This window comes from Littorina saxatilis, linkage group LG2 (assembly GCF_037325665.1).
Source record: "Littorina saxatilis isolate snail1 linkage group LG2, US_GU_Lsax_2.0, whole genome shotgun sequence".
NCBI classification, from domain to species: Eukaryota; Metazoa; Mollusca; class Gastropoda; order Littorinimorpha; family Littorinidae; genus Littorina; species Littorina saxatilis.
Window position 1 is genome coordinate 104,003,967 of NC_090246.1, and position 22,988 is coordinate 104,026,954.

The 22,988-nt window shown below is 49.1% G+C and overlaps 1 protein-coding gene across 2 annotated transcripts in view; it reads right to left on the reverse strand.

The window, feature by feature from the left end:
* LOC138960415 (cilia- and flagella-associated protein 65-like) overlaps positions 1-22,988 on the reverse strand; it is a 131,491-nt gene that overhangs the window by 20,583 nt on the left and 87,920 nt on the right. For both annotated transcript variants that reach the window (XM_070332324.1, XM_070332323.1), the window contains exons 27-35: positions 21,176-21,244; positions 20,663-20,791; positions 17,592-17,676; positions 16,597-16,755; positions 15,593-15,703; positions 6,951-7,028; positions 6,212-6,484; positions 5,173-5,316; positions 4,459-4,575 (exon numbers count right to left, since the gene is read on the reverse strand). In XM_070332324.1, coding sequence (XP_070188425.1) covers positions 4,459-4,575; positions 5,173-5,316; positions 6,212-6,484; positions 6,951-7,028; positions 15,593-15,703; positions 16,597-16,755; positions 17,592-17,676; positions 20,663-20,791; positions 21,176-21,244 — 1,165 coding nt within the window. The remainder of the gene's footprint in view (positions 1-4,458; positions 4,576-5,172; positions 5,317-6,211; positions 6,485-6,950; positions 7,029-15,592; positions 15,704-16,596; positions 16,756-17,591; positions 17,677-20,662; positions 20,792-21,175; positions 21,245-22,988) is intronic.

Here is a 22,988-nt window from a genome sequence, read left to right on the forward strand (position 1 = left end):
AAGATAACTGAGGAATAGCTAGGGGCTTGTTGGTATGTAGTAATCAAGATAACTGAGGAATAGCTAGGGGCTTGTTGGTATGTAGTAATCAAGATAACTGAGGAATAGCTAGGGGCTTGTTGGTATGTAGTAATCAAGATAACTGAGGAATAGCTAGGGGCTTGTTGGTATGTGGTAATCAAGATAACTGAGGAATAGGGGCTTGTTGGTATGTAGTAATCAAGATAACTGAGGAATAGCTAGGGGCTTGTTGGTATGTAGTAATCAAGATAACTGAGGAATAGCTAGGGGCTTGTTGGTATGTGGTAATCAAGATAACTGAGGAATAGCTAGGGGCTTGTTGGTATGTAGTAATCAAGATAACTGAGGAATAGCTAGGGGCTTGTTGGTATGTAGTAATCAAGATAACTGAGGAATAGGGGCTTGTTGGTATGTAGTAATCAAGATAACTGAGGAATAGCTAGGGGCTTGTTGGTATGTAGTAATCAAGATAACTGAGGAATAGCTAGGGGCTTGTTGGTATGTAGTAATCAAGATAACTGAGGAATAGCTAGGGGCTTGTTGGTATGTGGTAATCAAGATAACTGAGGAATAGCTAGGGGCTTGTTGGTATGTGGTAATCAAGATAACTGAGGAATAGCTAGGGGCTTGTTGGTATGTGGTAATCAAGATAACTGAGGAATAGCTAGGGGCTTGTTGGTATGTAGTAATCAAGATAACTGAGGAATAGCTAGGGGCTTGTTGGTATGTGGTAATCAAGATAACTGAGGAATAGCTAGGGGCTTGTTGGTATGTGGTAATCAAGATAACTGAGGAATAGCTAGGGGCTTGTTGGTATGTAGTAATCAAGATAACTGAGGAATAGCTAGGGGCTTGTTGGTATGTAGTAATCAAGATAACTGAGGAATAGCTAGGGGCTTGTTGGTATGTAGTAATCAAGATAACTGAGGAATAGCTAGGGGCTTGTTGGTATGTGGTAATCAAGATAACTGAGGAATAGCTAGGGGCTTGTTGGTATGTAGTAATCAAGATAACTGAGGAATAGCTAGGGGCTTGTTGGTATGTAGTAATCAAGATAACTGAGGAATAGCTAGGGGCTTGTTGGTATGTAGTAATCAAGATAACTGAGGAATAGCTAGGGGCTTGTTGGTATGTAGTAATCAAGATAACTGAGGAATAGGGGCTTGTTGGTATGTGGTAATCAAGATAACTGAGGAATAGCTAGGGGCTTGTTGGTATGTAGTAATCAAGATAACTGAGGAATAGGGGCTTGTTGGTATGTAGTAATCAAGATAACTGAGGAATAGGGGCTTGTTGGTATGTAGTAATCAAGATAACTGAGGAATAGGGGCTTGTTGGTATGTGGTAATCAAGATAACTGAGGAATAGCTAGGGGCTTGTTGGTATGTGGTAATCAAGATAACTGAGGAATAGCTAGGGGCTTGTTGGTATGTAGTAATCAAGATAACTGAGGAATAGGGGCTTGTTGGTATGTGGTAATCAAGATAACTGAGGAATAGCTAGGGGCTTGTTGGTATGTAGTAATCAAGATAACTGAGGAATAGCTAGGGGCTTGTTGGTATGTAGTAATCAAGATAACTGAGGAATAGCTAGGGGCTTGTTGGTATGTAGTAATCAAGATAACTGAGGAATAGCTAGGGGCTTGTTGGTATGTGGTAATCAAGATAACTGAGGAATAGCTAGGGGCTTGTTGGTATGTGGTAATCAAGATAACTGAGGAATAGGGGCTTGTTGGTATGTGGTAATCAAGATAACTGAGGAATAGCTAGGGGCTTGTTGGTATGTGGTAATCAAGATAACTGAGGAATAGCTAGGGGCTTGTTGGTATGTAGTAATCAAGATAACTGAGGAATAGCCCCGGGCTTGTTGGTATGAAGCAAGAACCTAAAGACTGAAAAACCAAAGTGCTTACCCCAAGTAACACGCATATTGAATTCCCACTAGTTTCCCAGTGGTGAATAAGTGGGAAGAGGATGGGAGAGTGGGCCCACTCCCATCCCACAGAACTCCCACAGTCAAAGCTATGGGAAAAAGTGGTATAAACCTGGGCCGTCCCTTAGTCTCTGGGAAACAAGCTTGCACTTCGACAGAAATGGGATAAAAGTGGGAATTCCCTCTTCGTTCCCACACAGCGTGCGAGGAAAATGTTCCGACGCTGCGAGCGCGAGTCACGTCGCGAGTCTGCAAGTTGCCCCATCGAGATCGGTGACGTCACAGCACACGCTGTTTACACTAGACTCGTTTGAATCGTAGCAAACGTTGAAGAATACTATCATTCAAAATACACCGAAGTATTTTATGTGTGTGTAATTATTGCAGTTCTCTTAATAACAACTGTTGTCTCTAGAATGGTTTATTTACTCACGTGATGACTAAATATTTTCAAGGATTTTTGTTTTCACTGCGGGACTATTATTCTGCCCTGTTCAGTTCCGCGTTGGGCCTGCCGATTGAGAGTGTTTGAAATTTGCTACAATTGCCGGCGAATATACTGTGAATACGTTCCGTGCGCGCGAGTATTGCATGTGCATGGATCAAAGATTACATCTGAAGAACACCGAGTAATATAATGGCGGCTTCATATTCAACAAAGCGAAGACGATTAGTGGGATTACTGTCAAACTCGAAGGTTGATGAACGCATCAACACGGCTTTCCCACGTGGCTGCGCGCGCGCTCGTAATCCAGCGTCAAGTTGATTTGAGTGATTAAAAACTAGTGTGTGTGTGCTTGAATATGTATCTGTGTGCATCAGTTGTTCTTGGTTTTTTCTTTCTTTATACATTGATGATTTTTAAATTCGCAGGACTCTGAGACGTTCGCAAGAACCCAGTCCTCTACGGAAGTCAGAAGAAGAAGAATTAAGAAGAAGTCCCACACGTTTCCGATATAAACCCCACTTGCTTCCCACCTGAATCCCACTTGCTTCCCACCTGAATCCCACTCGCTTCCCACCTGAATCCCACTCGTTTTCCACCCGTGAATCCCACTCGTTTCCCACCCTGATCCCACTCGTGCCCCACCCGTTTCCCAGTCGTGTCCAACCCGTTTCCCACTGGTGTCCCATTTTCTTCCCACTGGGCTCCTACTGGAAGTCGTAATCAAATCCCACATGTGGGATTTCCCACAACGTCACCATGTGGGATCCATGTGGGAAGGTTACTTGGGACCCCACTTCTGACCCGAATCACCCCCCTCCTGCTGGGTACACGTGCACTCAAGTTAACACAAGACTGACACCTTTGCTTTGACCTGTGTACCAGGAGTCGGATTAGCCATGCTGCTCTGACCAAAACTACCCCCCTCCTGATGGGTACACGTGCACTCAAGTGTACAGTGACTGTCATCCCGCCTTTGCGGCTGTGACCTTTGTACTAAGAGCCGGACTGCTCTGTTATTGATTTTGTTGCTGTGAAAATTTGACGATGGTCTGTTCGTACATTGGAGGTATGACCTGCTGTTGGGACCGAAAATGAGTGTCTGCGTCCACGTTTTGCAGGTGTCCGTTTGAGGGGGGGCAAATATAGAAGGAAAACACTCCGTGCCGAGCAAATGTGTCCGTACATGTCAGGTGGCCGCTGACGCCGGGGGCCGTAGGGACTGCTGTACATGTCAGGTGGCCGCTGACGCCGGGGGCCGTAGGGACTGCTGTACATGTCAGGGGGCTGTAGGGACTGCTGTACATGTCAGGGGGCTGTAGGGACTGCTGTACATGTCAGGGGGCTGTAGGGACTGCTGTACATGTCAGGGGGCTGTAGGGACTGCTGTACATGTCAGGGGGCCGTAGGGACTGCTGTACATGTCAGGTGGCCGCTCACGCCGGGGGCCGTAGGGACTGCTGTACATGTCAGGGGGCTGTAGGGACTGCTGTACATGTCAGGGGGCTGTAGGGACTGCTGTACATGTCAGGGGGCTGTAGGGACTGCTGTACATGTCAGGGGGCTGTAGGGACTGCTGTACATGTCAGGGGGCCGTAGGGACTGCTGTACATGTCAGGTGGCCGCTCACGCCGGGGGCCGTAGGGACTGCTGTACATGTCAGGTGGCCGCTGACGCCGGGGGCCGTAGGGACTGCTGTACATGTCAGGGGGCCGCAGGGACTGCTGTACATGTCAGGGGGCCGTAGGGACTGCTGTACATGTCAGGGGGCCGTAGGGACTGCTGTACATGTCAGGGGGCCGCAGGGACTGCTGTACATGTCAGGGGGCCGTAGGGACTGCTGTACATCATTCATCTTCAAACACAGTTTGCACTGACACAAGAATTAATTCACAGTCAGAAACTCTCTGTGAAAGAAATCATGTGACCTTCAATTTAAAAAAAAAAGTTCAATGCATCCATTTTGATATACTTGATGTATACCTTGAACAATGTAATTCATACACATTCAAACCAAGTTGAAACAAGCTGAACATCCAAAGCAAACATATCTGACTTACCTCACAGATGAGGTCAAGGTCATAGAAGGACGGCACACCGTTGGCCACAAAGGTGATACGACACATGCTACTGCCATCTGGTGGCACGATGCCTCTGACCGGGGAAATGGACAACACCTGCAACATGCAACAGAAGAAAAAGCTCAAATCAGGTTCATCTTTTTTCTTAAACAATAAAAAGTTTGATGTGCTACAGCTGAGAAATGCTGATAAATGTTCGTGGACCATACGGTAGGACTAACTCTCACAGTACATTGGTACTGTTCTTCACAGGACGAAGCAACAAGGCTGATTTGTACAGAGTTATCAGACCGGCACTGATGACTATAACTCTCACAGTACATTGGTACTGTTCTTCACAACAAGGCTGATTTGTACAGAGTTATCAGACCGGCACTGATGACTATAACTCTCACAGTACATTGGTACTGTTCTTCACAGGATGAAGCAACAAGGCTGATTTGTACAGAGTTATCAGACCGGCACTGATGACTAACTCTCAGGAATTTTTATGACTGCACAGTCAGACATTTAATACAGCATACATTTCCCAGAATACCTACACATTTTCAACAACCAGCACAGATGTCCCTCCTCAAGAGATCTATGTGTATAAAAATTAAGAAAATATTTACATGGCTACAGTTCTTTGCTCAGAAAAATTTGGTAGCTCACAACCTCTAAACAAGGCTCTTTTGACACTGGCAAACCCACCTTGCTGTCAGCCTGCGATGTGACGTGCCAGTGGAAGGAGATGGGGCGAGTCTTTGACCTGTTGATGACAAACACCATGCGCCGCGCTTGGCTGAACAGCGGCATGTTGCCGAAGGAGACACGCTCCAGTGACAATTGAGACAGCTGCAAGAACACATCACAGTTTGTTTTGATGACTTTTTTAACTCGATGCCTGAGTTAGAGACAGGCAATCAAATATGAACGGGAAAAAACGATCAGCCGGTATTTGTTGTGCATATAATAACCATCTATCAACAGCAATAGAACTGGCCGGTATTTGTTGTGCATATAATAACCATCTATCAACAGCAATAGAACTGCTCTATGTCCTCAGCCAGTACAAATTGCTTTTAATGACATAAGATACTGATACATGCACAGCCTGGTGGTGACCTTACACAGCCTGGTGGTGACCTTACACAGCCTGGTGGTGACCTTACACAGCCTGGTGGTGACCTTACACAGCCTGGTGGTGACCTTACACAGCCTGGTGGTGACCTTACACAGCCTGGTGGTGACCTTACACAGCCTGGTGGTGACCTTACACAGCCTGGTGGTGACCTTACAAGTCATTTTACTGTTGATATGACAAAAAACACTGAGGCAAACTTTGTTCTCAAAATTCTTCATCAGTTCATCAGGAGTCATTCAGATGAAGTGACAGATTTGTTCATGGGGCACCACTATTTGTGCTTTGACGTCTTAGAGATTTCCCTTTGGAACAGAGGGTCAAGAAGAGATGTCTAGGTTTGTTGATGGGGCACCACTATTTGTGCCTTGACGTCTTAGAGATTTCCCTTTGGAACAGAGGGTCAGGGGCACCACTATTTGTGCCTTGACGTCTTAGAGATTTCCCTGGAACAGAGGGTCAAGAAGAGATGTCTAGGTTTGTTGATGGGGCACCACTATTTGTGCCTTGACGTCTTAGAGATTTCCCTTTGGAACAGAGGGTCAAGAAGAGATGTCTTGGTTTGTTCAGATGGTGTTGCCCAAAATCACAAAAGAAACCTTAACCAACCTGTCCAGGCAGAGCGATACTCTGCACGCTGGGCACACCGCTCAAGTCCTGCGTCTCGTTGAGCGGCATGGTGTTGCCCATGATGCGGCGGTCGTAGCCCACACCCGTGAAGGTGATGATGGCCGTGTCGCCCTTGTGCACGCGGATAGGCACGTCCACCATATACGTCTTGGCCTCCAGGGGAGAGAAGCGCCACTCGATAGACACGCTACGTCCCGGAGCGATCTCCCCCATCGGGTTCAGACACTCGAAGATGGGCTGGTCATAGTTTTCCTGTAAAAGTTGAAATGACAATTTAAATGACGATTTGATGAGCTAAGGCCGTCGACCCATTTCACGGGGAGTACAAAAAATGACAACAAAAATGGCAAACAGAGTGGAACGCTAGTTTGCTTGACTAGCATCAGGAAGAACATTGACACACCAACAAGCAGATTTAATGTCTTGATCTCAGGTTAAGAAAAAAGGGTACTATTACACTTGTTGTAAATCTGGAGAAAATTAGATTATCCCTAAAATGATAATGTGCATCTGAAATGGAAAGAGTGTTTTAAAGTCATATCTTAGGCAAAATCAACTTTACACTTGTTGCAAGTTCTAATATCCCTAAAATCATATTATACCCATCAAATAGGAAAAGTACTTTAAAGTCTTACAAGCAACAAACCAACTTCATACTTGTTGCGAGTTTGGAGAAAAAGATATAATGCCCAACAATGTTAAAAAAAACTATTCCAACCTTTTCAATGATGTCCAGAGGAGTGAGATCCAGCTCATACTGCACAGGCACAGCACCGCCATTGTACAGCTCATACACCTGAAACATCATCAGGTAGAACGTCTCACACCATTATATTAGACACACCTTATGCAGTGTAACATCATGAACATTAGAGAAATATACGAAGGAACAAAAAGAAAAACAGCACCCAGTGCATTAGCACATCAACCTCAGAGGTTAGAAGGTCGATGATAATATTGTTTTACAAACCTCACGGGTCAACCATTGGGAGCATGTTCCCTAGTGTTACCCCGACTTTACCCCGACTTTACCCCGACTTTAGATGAGACACACAGGTGTATGCGTGTTTAGGTTTAATCAGCCACCTGCACTTTTACGTGCCACTGTGGTGACACGAGGGTGGGACATGGACACCGTCTCTGAGTCTGCACATAAAGTTGACCAGTCTCTGAGTCTGCACATAAAGTTGACCAGTCTCTGAGTCTGCACATAAAGTTGACCAGTCTCTGAGTCTGCACATAAAGTTGACCAGTCTCTGAGTCTGCACATAAAGTTGACCAGTCTCTGAGTCTGCACATAAAGTTGACCAGTCTCTGAGTCTGCACATAAAGTTGACCAGTCTCTGAGTCTACACATAAAGTTGACCAGTCTCTGTCCCCGCCTGGATTGGAACCCGTGACCACTGAGCTACCTGGGACCCTGGGATCACAAGTCCAGTGCTCTACCCCCTGAGCTACCTGGGACGCTGGGATCACAAGTCCAGTGCTCTACCCCCTGAGCTACCTGGGACCCTGGGATCACAAGTCCAGTGCTCTACCCCCTGAGCTACCTGGGACGCTGGGATCACAAGTCCAGTGCTCTACCCCCTGAGCTACCTGGGACCCTGGGATCACAAGTCCAGTGCTCTACCCCCTGAGCTACCTGGGACGCTGGGATCACAAGTCCAGTGCTCTACCCCCTGAGCTACCTGGGACCCTGGGATCACAAGTCCAGTGCTCTACCCCCTGAGCTACCTGGGACCCTGGGATCACAAGTCCAGTGCTCTACCCCCTGAGCTACCTGGGACCCTGGGATCACAAGTCCAGTGCTCTACCCCCTGAGCTACCTGGGACCCTGGGATCACAAGTCCAGTGCTCTACCCCCTGAGCTACCTGAGACCCTGGGATCACAAGTCCAGTGCTCTACCCCCTGAGCTACCTGGGACCCTGGGATCACAAGTCCAGTGCTCTACCCCCTGAGCTACCTGGGACGCTGGGATCACAAGTCCAGTGCTCTACCCCCTGAGCTACCTGGGATGCTGGGATCACAAGTCCAGTGCTCTACCCCCTGAGCTACCTGGGACGCTGGGATCACAAGTCCAGTGCTCTACCCCCTGAGCTACCTGGGACCCTGGGATCACAAGTCCAGTGCTCTACCCCCTGAGCTACCTGGGACGCTGGGATCACAAGTCCAGTGCTCTACCCCCTGAGCTACCTGGGACCCTGGGATCACAAGTCCAGTGCTCTACCCCCTGAGCTACCTGGGACCCTGGGATCACAAGTTTAGTGCTCTACCCCCTGAGCTACCTGGGACGCTGGGATCACAAGTCCAGTGCTCTACCCCCTGAGCTACCTGGGACGCTGGGATCACAAGTCCAGTGCTCTACCCCCTGAGCTACCTGGGACGCTGGGATCACAAGTCCAGTGCTCTACCCCCTGAGCTACCTGGGACGCTGGGATCACAAGTCCAGTGCTCTACCCCCTGAGCTACCTGGGACGCTGGGATCACAAGTCCAGTGCTCTACCCCCTGAGCTTCCTGGGACGCTGGGATCACAAGTCCAGTGCTCTACCCCCTGAGCTACCTGGGACGCTGGGATCACAAGTCCAGTGCTCTACCCCCTGAGCTACCTGGGACGCTGGGATCACAAGTCCAGTGCTCTACCCCCTGAGCTACCTGGGACCCTGGGATCACAAGTCCAGTGCTCTACCCCCTGAGCTACCTGGGACCCTGGGATCACAAGTCCAGTGCTCTACCCCCTGAGCTACCTGGGACCCTGGGATCACAAGTCCAGTGCTCTACCCCCTGAGCTACCTGGGACCCTGGGATCACAAGTCCAGTGCTCTACCCCCTGAGCTACCTGGGACCCTGGGATCACAAGTCCAGTGCTCTACCCCCTGAGCTACCTGGGACCCTGGGATCACAAGTCCAGTGCTCTACCCCCTGAGCTACCTGGGACGCTGGGATCACAAGTCCAGTGCTCTACCCCCTGAGCTACCTGGGACCCTGGGATCACAAGTCCAGTGCTCTACCCCCTGAGCTACCTGGGACGCTGGGATCACAAGTCCAGTGCTCTACCCCCTGAGCTACCCGGGACCCTGGGATCACAAGTCCAGTGCTCTACCCCCTGAGCTACCTGGGACCCTGGGATCACAAGTCCAGTGCTCTACCCCCTGAGCTACCTGGGACCCGTTGGATCACAAGTCCAGTGCTCTACCCCCTGAGCTACCTGGGACCCTGGGATCACAAGTCCAGTGCTCTACCCCCTGAGCTACCTGGGACCCGTTGGATCACAAGTCCAGTGCTCTACCCCCTGAGCTACCTGGGACCCTGGGATCACAAGTCCAGTGCTCTACCCCCTGAGCTACCTGGGACCCTGGGATCACAAGTCCAGTGCTCTACCCCCTGAGCTACCTGGGACCCTGGGATCACAAGTCCAGTGCTCTACCCCCTCAGCTACCTGGGACCCTGGGATCACAAGTCCAGTGCTCTACCCCCTCAGCTACCTGGGACCCTGGGATCACAAGTCCAGTGCTCTACCCCCTGAGCTACCTGGGACCCTGGGATCACAAGTCCAGTGCTCTACCCCCTGAGCTACCTGGGACCCTGGGATCACAAGTCCAGTGCTCTACCCCCTGAGCTACCTGGGACCCTGGGATCACAAGTCCAGTGCTCTACCCCCTGAGCTACCTGGGACCCTGGGATCACAAGTCCAGTGCTCTACCCCCTGAGCTACCTGGGACCCTGGGATCACAAGTCCAGTGCTCTACCCCCTGAGCTACCTGGGACCCTGGGATCACAAGTCCAGTGCTCTACCCCCTCAGCTACCTGGGACCCTGGGATCACAAGTCCAGTGCTCTACCACTGAGCTACCTGGGACCCTGGGATCACAAGTCCAGTGCTCTACCACCTCAGCTACCTGGGACCCTGGGATCACAAGTCCAGTGCTCTACCACCTCAGCTACCTGGGACCCTGGAATCACAAGTCCAGTGCTCTACCCCCTGAGCTACCTGGGACCCTGGGATCACAAGTCCAGTGCTCTACCCCCTGAGCTACCTGGGACCCTGGGATCACAAGTCCAGTGCTCTACCACCTCAGCTACCTGGGACCCTGGAATCACAAGTCCAGTGCTCTACCCCCTGAGCTACCTGGGACCCTGGGATCACAAGTCCAGTGCTCTACCCCCTGAGCTACCTGGGACCCGTTGGATCACAAGTCCAGTGCTCTACCCCCTGAGCTACCTGGGACCCTGGAATCACAAGTCCAGTGCTCTACCCCCTGAGCTACCTGGGACCCTGGGATCACAAGTCCAGTGCTCTACCCCCTGAGCTACCTGGGACCCGTTGGATCACAAGTCCAGTGCTCTACCCCCTGAGCTACCTGGGACCCTGGGATCACAAGTCCAGTGCTCTACCCCCTGAGCTACCTGGGACCCTGGGATCACAAGTCCAGTGCTCTACCCCCTGAGCTACCTGGGACCCTGGGATCACAAGTCCAGTGCTCTACCCCCTGAGCTACCTGGGACCCTGGGATCACAAGTCCAGTGCTCTACCCCCTCAGCTACCTGGGACCCTGGGATCACAAGTCCAGTGCTCTACCACTGAGCTACCTGGGACCCTGGGATCACAAGTCCAGTGCTCTACCCCCTGAGCTACCTGGGACCCTGGGATCACAAGTCCAGTGCTCTACCACCTCAGCTACCTGGGACCCTGGAATCACAAGTCCAGTGCTCTACCCCCTGAGCTACCTGGGACCCTGGGATCACAAGTCCAGTGCTCTACCCCCTGAGCTACCTGGGACCCTGGGATCACAAGTCCAGTGCTCTACCACCTCAGCTACCTGGGACCCTGGAATCACAAGTCCAGTGCTCTACCCCCTGAGCTACCTGGGACCCTGGGATCACAAGTCCAGTGCTCTACCCCCTCAGCTACCTGGGACCCTGGGATCACAAGTCCAGTGCTCTACCCCCTCAGCTACCTGGGACCCTGGAATCACAAGTCCAGTGCTCTACCCCCTCAGCTACCTGGGACCCTGGGATCACAAGTCCAGTGCTCTACCCCCTCAGCTACCTGGGACCCTGGAATCACAAGTCCAGTGCTCTACCCCCTGAGCTACCTGGGACCCTGGGATCACAAGTCCAGTGCTCTACCCCCTGAGCTACCTGGGACCCTGGGATCACAAGTCCAGTGCTCTACCACCTCAGCTACCTGGGACCCTGGAATCACAAGTCCAGTGCTCTACCCCCTGAGCTACCTGGGACCCTGGGATCACAAGTCCAGTGCTCTACCCCCTGAGCTACCTGGGACCCTGGGATCACAAGTCCAGTGCTCTACCCCCTGAGCTACCTGGGACCCTGGAATCACAAGTCCAGTGCTCTACCCCCTCAGCTACCTGGGACCCTGGGATCACAAGTCCAGTGCTCTACCCCCTCAGCTACCTGGGACCCTGGAATCACAAGTCCAGTGCTCTACCCCCTCAGCTACCTGGGACCCTGGGATCACAAGTCCAGTGCTCTACCCACTGAGCTACCTGGGACCCTGGGATCACAAGTCCAGTGCTCTACCCCCTGAGCTACCTGGGACCCTGGGATCACAAGTCCAGTGCTCTACCCCCTGAGCTACCTGGGACCCTGGGATCACAAGTCCAGTGCTCTACCCCCTGAGCTACCTGGGACCCTGGGATCACAAGTCCAGTGCTCTACCCCCTGAGCTACCTGGGACCCTAAGATCACAATTCCAGTGCTCTACCCCTGAGCTACCTGGGACCCTGGGATCACAAGTCCAGTGCTCTACCCACTGAACTACCTGGGACCCTGGGATCACAAGTCCAGTGCTCTACCCCCTCAGCTACCTGGGACCCTGGGATCACAAGTCCAGTGCTCTACCCCCTCAGCTACCTGGGACCCTGGAATCACAAGTCCAGTGCTCTACCCCCTGAGCTACCTGGGACCCTGGGATCACAAGTCCAGTGCTCTACCCCCTGAGCTACCTGGGACCCTGGGATCACAAGTCCAGTGCTCTACCCCCTGAGCTACCTGGGACCCTGGAATCACAAGTCCAGTGCTCTACCCCCTGAGCTACCTGGGACCCTGGGATCACAAGTCCAGTGCTCTACCCCCTGAGCTACCTGGGACGCTGGGATCACAAGTCCAGTGCTCTACCCCCTGAGCTACCTGGGACGCTGGGATCACAAGTCCAGTGCTCTACCCCCTGAGCTACCTGGGACGCTGGGATCACAAGTCCAGTGCTCTACCCCCTGAGCTACCTGGGACGCTGGGATCACAAGTCCAGTGCTCTACCCCCTGAGCTACCTGGGACGCTGGGATCACAAGTCCAGTGCTCTACCCCCTGAGCTTCCTGGGACGCTGGGATCACAAGTCCAGTGCTCTACCCCCTGAGCTACCTGGGACGCTGGGATCACAAGTCCAGTGCTCTACCCCCTGAGCTACCTGGGACGCTGGGATCACAAGTCCAGTGCTCTACCCCCTGAGCTACCTGGGACCCTGGGATCACAAGTCCAGTGCTCTACCCCCTGAGCTACCTGGGACCCTGGGATCACAAGTCCAGTGCTCTACCCCCTGAGCTACCTGGGACCCTGGGATCACAAGTCCAGTGCTCTACCCCCTGAGCTACCTGGGACCCTGGGATCACAAGTCCAGTGCTCTACCCCCTGAGCTACCTGGGACCCTGGGATCACAAGTCCAGTGCTCTACCCCCTGAGCTACCTGGGACCCTGGGATCACAAGTCCAGTGCTCTACCCCCTGAGCTACCTGGGACGCTGGGATCACAAGTCCAGTGCTCTACCCCCTGAGCTACCTGGGACCCTGGGATCACAAGTCCAGTGCTCTACCCCCTGAGCTACCTGGGACGCTGGGATCACAAGTCCAGTGCTCTACCCCCTGAGCTACCCGGGACCCTGGGATCACAAGTCCAGTGCTCTACCCCCTGAGCTACCTGGGACCCTGGGATCACAAGTCCAGTGCTCTACCCCCTGAGCTACCTGGGACCCGTGGGATCACAAGTCCAGTGCTCTACCCCCTGAGCTACCTGGGACCCTGGGATCACAAGTCCAGTGCTCTACCCCCTGAGCTACCTGGGACCCTGGGATCACAAGTCCAGTGCTCTACCCCCTGAGCTACCTGGGACCCTGGGATCACAAGTCCAGTGCTCTACCCCCTGAGCTACCTTGGACCCTGGGATCACAAGTCCAGTGCTCTACCCCCTGAGCTACCTGGGACCCTGGGATCACAAGTCCAGTGCTCTACCCCCTGAGCTACCTGGGACCCTGGGATCACAAGTCCAGTGCTCTACCCCCTGAGCTACCTGGGACCCTGGGATCACAAGTCCAGTGCTCTACCCCCTGAGCTACCTGGGACCCTGGGATCACAAGTCCAGTGCTCTACCCCCTGAGCTACCTGGGACCCTGGGATCACAAGTCCAGTGCTCTACCCCCTGAGCTACCTGGGACCCTGGGATCACAAGTCCAGTGCTCTACCCCCTGAGCTACCTGGGACCCTGGGATCACAAGTCCAGTGCTCTACCCCCTGAGCTACCTGGGACCCTGGGATCACAAGTCCAGTGCTCTACCACCTGAGCTACCTGGGACCCTGGGATCACAAGTCCAGTGCTCTACCCCCTGAGCTACCTGGGACCCTGGGATCACAAGTCCAGTGCTCTACCACCTGAGCTACCTGGGACCCTGGGATCACAAGTCCAGTGCTCTACCCCCTGAGCTACCTGGGACCCTGGGATCACAAGTCCAGTGCTCTACCCCCTGAGCTACCTGGGACCCTGGGATCACAAGTCCAGTGCTCTACCCCCTGAGCTACCTGGGACGCTGGGATCACAAGTCCAGTGCTCTACCCCCTGAGCTACCTGGGACGCTGGGATCACAAGTCCAGTGCTCTACCACCTGAGCTACCTGGGACCCTGGGATCACAAGTCCAGTGCTCTACCCCCTGAGCTACCTGGGACCCTGGGATCACAAGTCCAGTGCTCTACCCCCTGAGCTACCTGGGACGCTGGGATCACAAGTCCAGTGCTCTACCCCCTGAGCTACCTGGGACCCTGGGATCACAAGTCCAGTGCTCTACCCCCTGAGCTACCTGGGACGCTGGGATCACAAGTCCAGTGCTCTACCCCCTGAGCTACCTGGGACGCTGGGATCACAAGTCCAGTGCTCTACCCCCTGAGCTACCTGGGACGCTGGGATCACAAGTCCAGTGCTCTACCCCCTGAGCTACCTGGGACCCTGGGATCACAAGTCCAGTGCTCTACCACCTGAGCTACCTGGGACCCTGGGATCACAAGTCCAGTGCTCTACCCCCTGAGCTACCTGGGACCCTGGGATCACAAGTCCAGTGCTCTACCCCCTGAGCTACCTGGGACCCTGGGATCACAAGTCCAGTGCTCTACCCCCTGAGCTACCTGGGACGCTGGGATCACAAGTCCAGTGCTCTACCCCCTGAGCTACCTGGGACGCTGGGATCACAAGTCCAGTGCTCTACCCCCTGAGCTACCTGGGACGCTGGGATCACAAGTCCAGTGCTCTACCCCCTGAGCTACCTGGGACGCTGGGATCACAAGTCCAGTGCTCTACCCCCTGAGCTACCTGGGACGCTGGGATCACAAGTCCAGTGCTCTACCCCCTGAGCTACCTGGGACGCTGGGATCACAAGTCCAGTGCTCTACCCCCTGAGCTACCTGGGACGCTGGGATCACAAGTCCAGTGCTCTACCCCCTGAGCTACCTGGGACGCTGGGATCACAAGTCCAGTGCTCTACCCCCTGAGCTACCTGGGACGCTGGGATCACAAGTCCAGTGCTCTACCCCCTGAGCTACCTGGGACGCTGGGATCACAAGTCCAGTGCTCTACCCCCTGAGCTACCTGGGACGCTGGGATCACAAGTCCAGTGCTCTACCCCCTGAGCTACCTGGGACGCTGGGATCACAAGTCCAGTGCTCTACCACCTGAGCTACCTGGGACCCTGGGATCACAAGTCCAGTGCTCTACCCACTGAGCTACCTGGGACCCTGGGATCACAAGTCCAGTGCTCTACCCCCTGAGCTACCTGGGACCCTGGGATCACAAGTCCAGTGCTCTACCCCCTGAGCTACCTGGGACGCTGGGATCACAAGTCCAGTGCTCTACCCCCTGAGCTACCTGGGACGCTGGGATCACAAGTCCAGTGCTCTACCCCCTGAGCTACCTGGGACGCTGGGATCACAAGTCCAGTGCTCTACCCCCTGAGCTACCCGGCCCCATTAAGTTAATAGGTATTCCAGACGCGTTCATTTCAATTCATTTGAGAAATTTTATGTACAGAGCGGGGACCAGACCTGGCCACAGTGTATAGTTTTGGGAAACAAAACAAAACTGACCTGTTTGGGACTGGTCTTCTCACCCACAGGCACAGGGGTGAACATGTGTTTGTTGGAGGGGAAGTGGATGTAGCGTCTGTCTGGCTCCACCGTCACACCGATAAAGTTCAGCTGGAACGCAGAAACCAAACAGCCAAATTGAATAACAAATCACGTTGATTGACAGACGAAAAGGATGTGCTTTAGACATTAGACATTAGATACATATGACAAAAATGTTTCTTTGCAACTAAAGACAGAAAACAACAGCAGTAGCAGAGTAAACCGTTCAAAAATAAAAGAAAGAGGAGAAATAATTTGGCACATTTCTATCAAAAAAAAAGACAGAAAGATGGAAACCATATGGTATCTTTAAATCCAAACAAACAAATTCTTCACGTATGTTTGACCACCAATCTGGAGTACGTAATCACGTAACATCAATCAAAACAATCATAATCGACGCTCTTACCAAAATCTCTCTGCCCTTAGCAATCTGGAATACGTAATCACGTAACATCAATGAAAACAATCATAATCGACGCTCTTACCAAAATCTCTCTGCCCTTAGCAATCTGGAGTACGTAATCACGTAACATCAATGAAAACAATCATAATCGACGCTCTTACCAAAATCTCTCTGCCCTTAGCAATCTGGAGCACGTAATCACGTAACATCAATGAAAACAATCATAATCGACGCTCTTACCAAAATCTCTCTGCCCTTAGCAATCTCGAGTACGTAATCACGTAACATCAATGAAAACAATCATAATCGACGCTCTTACCAAAATCTCTCTGCCCTTAGCAATCTGGAGTACGTAATCACGTAACATCAATGAAAACAATCATAATCGACGCTCTTACCAAAATCTCTCTGCCCTTAGCAATCTGGAGCACGTAATCACGTAACATCAATCAAAACAATCATAATCGACGCTCTTACCAAAATCTCTCTGCCCTTAGCAATCTGGAGTACGTAATCACGTAACATCAATCAAAACAATCATAATCGACGCTCTTACCAAAATCTCTCTGCCCTTAGCAATCTTGAGCAGCACGGGCAGTCGGTCAGTACCGGCCATGGTGTGATGGTAGGTGAAGGTCACAGTCTGTGTGGTGCCGGGCTGAAGCATCCCCTTCTTGGGTGAGATGGCAAACAGCTTGTTGTCCATCACCTTCATCTGTAGGTAGAAACATGTATGAAAGCAGTTGATCAGTAATACGTGCAGAATAATGACTCTTCAAAGAATGTGATGCAGTCCTTGTTCTTCTTTTTCTTCCTTGTTCATGGGCTGAAACTCCCACGTTCACCAGTGGATTTGTACGTGTATGACCAGTTTTACCCTGCCATTCATGCAGCCATACGCTGATTTAGGGGGAAGTCCTTGTTCATTTCTTGTATTTCACATGCTTTAAGAAACTGTTTGGTTTGCCACATTTTAAAAAGTCAAGTTTTGGTCTGACTTTAGTGTGTATCGCTTATCTGTCATGCCTTTCATAACATAACCTGTCAGGTAATTGGGAAAGGGAAAGGCTAAGCAAGTTTTGGTCTGACTTTAGTGTGTATGGCTTACCTGTCATGCCTTTCATAACATAACCTGTCAGGTAATTGGGAAAGGGAAAGGCTTAGCAAGTTTTGGTCTGACTTTAGTGTGTATGGCTTATCTGTCATGCCTTTCATAACATAACCTGTCAGGTAATTGGGAAAGGGAAAGGCTAAGCAAGTTTTGGTCTGACTTTAGTGTGTATGGCTTACCTGTCATGCCTTTCATAACATAACCTGTCAGGTAATTGGGAAAGGGAAAGGCTAAGTAAGTTTTGGTCTGACTTTAGTGTGTATGGCTTATCTGTCATGCCTTTCATAACATAACCTGTCAGGTAATTGGGAAAGGGAAAGGCCAAGCAAGTTTGACGGAAGTTTCTGATTTGGGTGCATGTACAAATGGGGGAAATCTAATTCAATTGTTCAATCTTAAACGGGAGAGGGCGGTAGCATAACAAAAAATGTCCAACTGACCTCGTGGAGCTCGTCCTTGTCAAACTCTCCAGTCTCTGCCCAGTACTCCAGCTCCAGCTGCAGATCACAGGGAAACAGGAACGCCCTGGAAACACAGGAGAAAATATGGCTTTTGATGCAGATCACAGGGAAACAGGAACGCCCTGGAAACACAGGAGAAAATATGGCTTGATGTATGTCTTTTCCTATTCTCTTTTGTTCCTCCCTTATAGATAAAGTCACAAGTACACAGACATACAGACACACACAATTATCACTTTTGTTCCTCCCTTATAGATAACTAGAATGAATACCCGCTTCGCCGGGTAGCCGGCTTCGCCGGGAAGAAGTACTTAGAGCCGTACGCCGGCTTTGCCGGGTCCGAACAATGGACCCGCCAAGCTTAGGTCCCTCCCAGATTCGTGGAATGGGAACAGCACGAAAATGATTCAGTGGCCATAATGCCATTCCTGACCATATCGAGTCCCATCCTTGTCGACGAATGTAACCGTGTTAATCACCTTTGGAGGCGAACTCCACTCAAACAGGACTGAGCAAGTTAGAGCTTATCTCTAAGCCCTTTTGAACTGTTATGGCTTCTCAAAGGAAGGCCAGTACATAAAATTACACAAAAGCCGCCAGACCACATCACAAACAGAACTGAACAATGCACAGGTGTTGCTCACATATAGACACACACACACACACACACACACACACAAACACAGAGAAGCCGTATCTATAGAGAGATAGATGACAGTGTATTTTTCGCGTGGCTATAAATTGATTCGACCTTTGCACTTTTACAGTGAGGATAATTTACGGGTCCAATTTACGTTCTGGACACTGCGGTGACCTTCTAAAAATAGTAACAGAACGCCGGGAATATCCGAAGATGCCCCCTTCATACAAAAGTGCACCATACGAAGGAAGGGAGGTAAACGCTGAAAACATGGAGAAGATGAGAAGATAAGGAAGAGTTACTTATAATGGTGAAATGAACACAAAAACCAAATTCGGTTCAGCGCTGCGCGCTGAGAGCACGTGTTGAAATATCTCATCGATGATATTGTGTCCGGGGTGTAGCTGAATACGGTGTCCAAATTTGAAAAAGATCCACCCAGAACTTTGGCTTTGGTGTGTCGGTATGGGGGCCCGGGTAGCTGAGGTGGAACCAAAATAGCTGAGGTAGAACCAAAATCGGTTCAGCGCTGCGAGCACGTGTTGAAATATCTCATCGATGAGGTTGTGTCCGGGGTCTCTCTGAATAAGCCCACCAAATTTGAAGCAGATCCATCGAGAACTTTGGCCGTGCATCGCGAAGACACAGATACACAGACACACACACAGACACACACACAGACACACAGACAGACACAAGTCGTATATATATATACTAGATGATTACCCGCTTCGCCGGGAAGAAGTAGAGCCGAATACCCGGCCGTCGCCGGGGACCCGGCTTTGCCGGGTGTACGCCGGCATCGCCGGCGCACGAAGGAAGGGAGATCTAAAAATAGTAACGTGCAGTGACCTTCTAAATATAAACGTACAAACGGGAATATCGATTGACGCCAGCGCACGAAGGAAGGGAGATCTAAAAATAGTAACGTGCAGTGAAAAACGAAAATCGGTTCAGCGCTGCGCGCTGAGAGCACGTGTTGAAATATCTCATCGATCAGGTTGTGTCCGGGGTCTCTGTCAATAAGCCCACCAAATTTGAAGCAGATCCATCGAGAACTTTGGCCGTGCATGGCGATCAATCACACAGACACACACACAGACACACAGACAGACACAAGTCGTATATATATATATATATAGAAGTCACAAGTACACAGACATACAGACACACACAATTATCACTTTTGTTCCTCCCTTATAGATAAAGTCACAAGTACACAGACATACAGACACACACAATTATCACTTGTTCCTCCCTTATAGATAAAGTCACAAGTACACAGACATACAGACACACACAATTATCACTTGTTCCTCCCTTATAGATAAAGTCACAAGTACACAGACATACAGACACACACAATTATCACTTGTTCCTCCCTTATAGATAAAGTCACAAGTACACAGACATACAGACACACACAATTATCACTTGTTCCTCCCTTATAGATAAAGTCACAAGTACACAGACATACAGACACACACAATTATCACTTGTTCCTCCCTTATAGATAAAGTCACAAGTACACAGACATACAGACACACACAATTATCACTTGTTCCTCCCTTATAGATAAAGTCACAAGTACACAGACATACAGACACACACAATTATCACTTGTTCCTCCCTTATAGATAAAGTCACAAGTACACAGACATACAGACACACACAATTATCACTTGTTCCTCCCTTATAGATAAAGTCACAAGTACACACACATACAGACACACACAATTATCACTTGTTCCTCCCTTATAGATAAAGTCACAAGTACACAGACATACAGACACACACAATTATCACTTGTTCCTCCCTTATAGATAAAGTCACAAGTACACAGACATACAGACACACACAATTATCACTTTTGTTCCTCCCTTATAGATAAAGTCACAAGTACACAGACATACAGACACACACAATTATCACTTGTTCCTCCCTTATAGATAAAGTCACAAGTACACAGACATACAGACACACACAATTATCACTTTTGTTCCTCCCTTATAGATAAAGTCACAAGTACACAGACATACAGACACACACAATTATCACTTGTTCCTCCCTTATAGATAAAGTCACAAGTACACAGACATACAGACACACACAATTATCACTTTTGTTCTCATCATTATTTGTTTTGGGTGAGAAACAAATGTACAAATTGATGTCAACATACACTGAGCGGACTGAGGCTCTTGTGTACACTGAGATTTGGTGTCTGTGGCTGAAGCAAGCAAATTCTCATAATACAAACAAATGTTCACAAATTTTATGTAAGCCTTGAACAAATTAACTCGGAAAAGTCAGACACACACACATTTCTCTCTGTCTGTCGCTCTGATGAACAACACTTTTCTTCAAAACCAAAGCCAGTCAATCCAGAAACACCCAACTTAAGACCGACCATTCTGTGGCCACGGTGCCAGTGTTCTCAAACATGAGGGAGACAGTGCAGGGTTCACTGCCTAGAGGGGCAGCACTGAAGTTGAAGTCCAGGACAGCTCGTGTGTACACCGAGATTCGGCGTCTGTGGCTGCAACAAGCACAAATATACATATTATAACACAAAATCAGAAGAAGAAAAAAGAATGAAATATCACATCCACAAAGAGTACTGTACTGTGAATGCAAAACTCAAATGCTCTCAACAATAGTAGAGCCTGACAAAAAACAAGTCTTATTTTTCTAATGCACCTGCCATGAAAACCTATTCAAGGTGGTTGAATGTCATTATACTAGGATACTTATTGTGAAGTCCATCATAGTATTAGTCCCTTTAAAAATCTTCCCCTGAAGTGCACACTAAACAAGTTCTACTCTACAAGGGTTCCAATACCATTCATGGAATCTTTGGAAAGCGCAACAGCTACGCTCCCTCTAAAAAGTTACAAACTTAATTGTGTTAGTGTCCAGTTACCTGTGACGTGTGGCCGTGTTGTACATCAGTTCCTCTGCTGAAGGGTCAGAGTCCAGGCATTCATTGAGGCTGGAACACAAGCAAAACATTTATTTTATTTCACAAAACCAGAGATACAATGTTTGAAAAACACAACTACAGACAGCATGTGTTAGAAAAGTGACAGAACTTTATAGGAGTTCTTAAAAACAGTTAAGAAACAAGATATTGGCTGTAACCTAGCGCATTCAAACAATATCACAAGAACTTTTGTTGCAATGCATCATCCATTCACCCACTCAGAAGTGTTCCCAGAAAGGCCTTACACTCATCTATGCTAATCAAAACACCAAATGCTTGAAAGGTAATATCATGTTGTTAAAAGCTATTATTACCAATTCAGTGCCCCATATGGCTTTTTGACCAATCAGGACGGATTCTAGGTGACCCTCTAAACGTTATAACGTTCAGGCAGGGACCCTTTTTGTTTATCACACTAAAAATTAACAAGACAAAGTAATAATGTAATTTAACAATATCAGCGTGATTTATTTTAAAGAATGACACTTCAAATGCTGTCAGGTAATACTCTCTTTATCGAAAAAATACCGAAAAGCGAGTTTTGTCGGTGGGTGCGTAACGGAACAGCAAGGCACCGCCCATCGTCTGAGTGTGCAATGCCGACCGCTCACTTGAAATCTAAATTATCAAAGTTCGGAAAAATCAAGTGAAATTGCGCCACTCGCTTTACATCAAATGTATCTTTACGTCATTTCTCATCCGTCTGGAGTCGGTTCTAAATCTGTCGCTCTCTGTTCAACGAGAAAAAGCGAAGCAACTGAAACGCATGTTCAACATGGTTTATCTTGTGAAATTGTTGTGTGTCAAAGGCATTTGACGTGTGAATATTCATCACGTCAGGTGTGTTACTCTGATTGGCTGACTCAGGTCACGAGAATTCTTTGACTGACAGGCATAATCAGGTAGAAGCGCTCAAGTTCCCATTGCGGCTGTTCTGTCTAATTCGCGGGGTTGCTTCAAAATTTCTTTTGGTCGAATTAAACGGTAATAAAACCGTTATTTCTAATATGCTGACTGTTAGCAAATGATTTGCTAACAGTCAGCATATTAGGAATAACTCATAATATCATGTTGTTAAAAGCTAATATCATGTTGTTAAAAGCTAATATCATGTTAAGCTAACATCATGTTGTTAAAAGCTAATATCATGTTGTTGAACAGTCAGCATATTAGGAATAACTCATAATATCATGTTGTTAAAAGCTAATATCATGTTGTTAAAAGCTAATATCATGTTAAGCTAATATCATGTTGTTAAAAGCTAATATCATGTTGTTGAAAGCTAATATCATGTTGCAGAATAACATAGCCACAGCTAGAGCTTCTTAAAGCAAAAGGTCTTTTTATATTTAGTCAAGTTTTGACTAAATATTTTAACATCGAGGGGGAATCGAAACGAGGGTCGTGGTGTATGTGCGTGCGTGTGTGCGTGCGTGTGTGTCAGACTAAACTACTGGACCGATCTTTATGAAATTTGACATGAGAGTTCCTGGGTATGAAATCCCCGAACGTTTTTTTCATTTTTTGGATAAATGTCTTTGATGACGTCATATCCGGCTTTTCGTGAAAGTTGAGGCGGCACTGTCACGCCCTCATTTTTCAACCAAATTGGTTCAAATTTTGGTCAAGTAATCTTCGACGAAGCCCGGGGTTCGGTATTGCATTTCAGCTTGGTGGCTTAAAAATTAATTAATGACTTTGGTCATTAAAAATCGGAAAATTGTAAAAAAAAATAACAATTTATAAAACGATC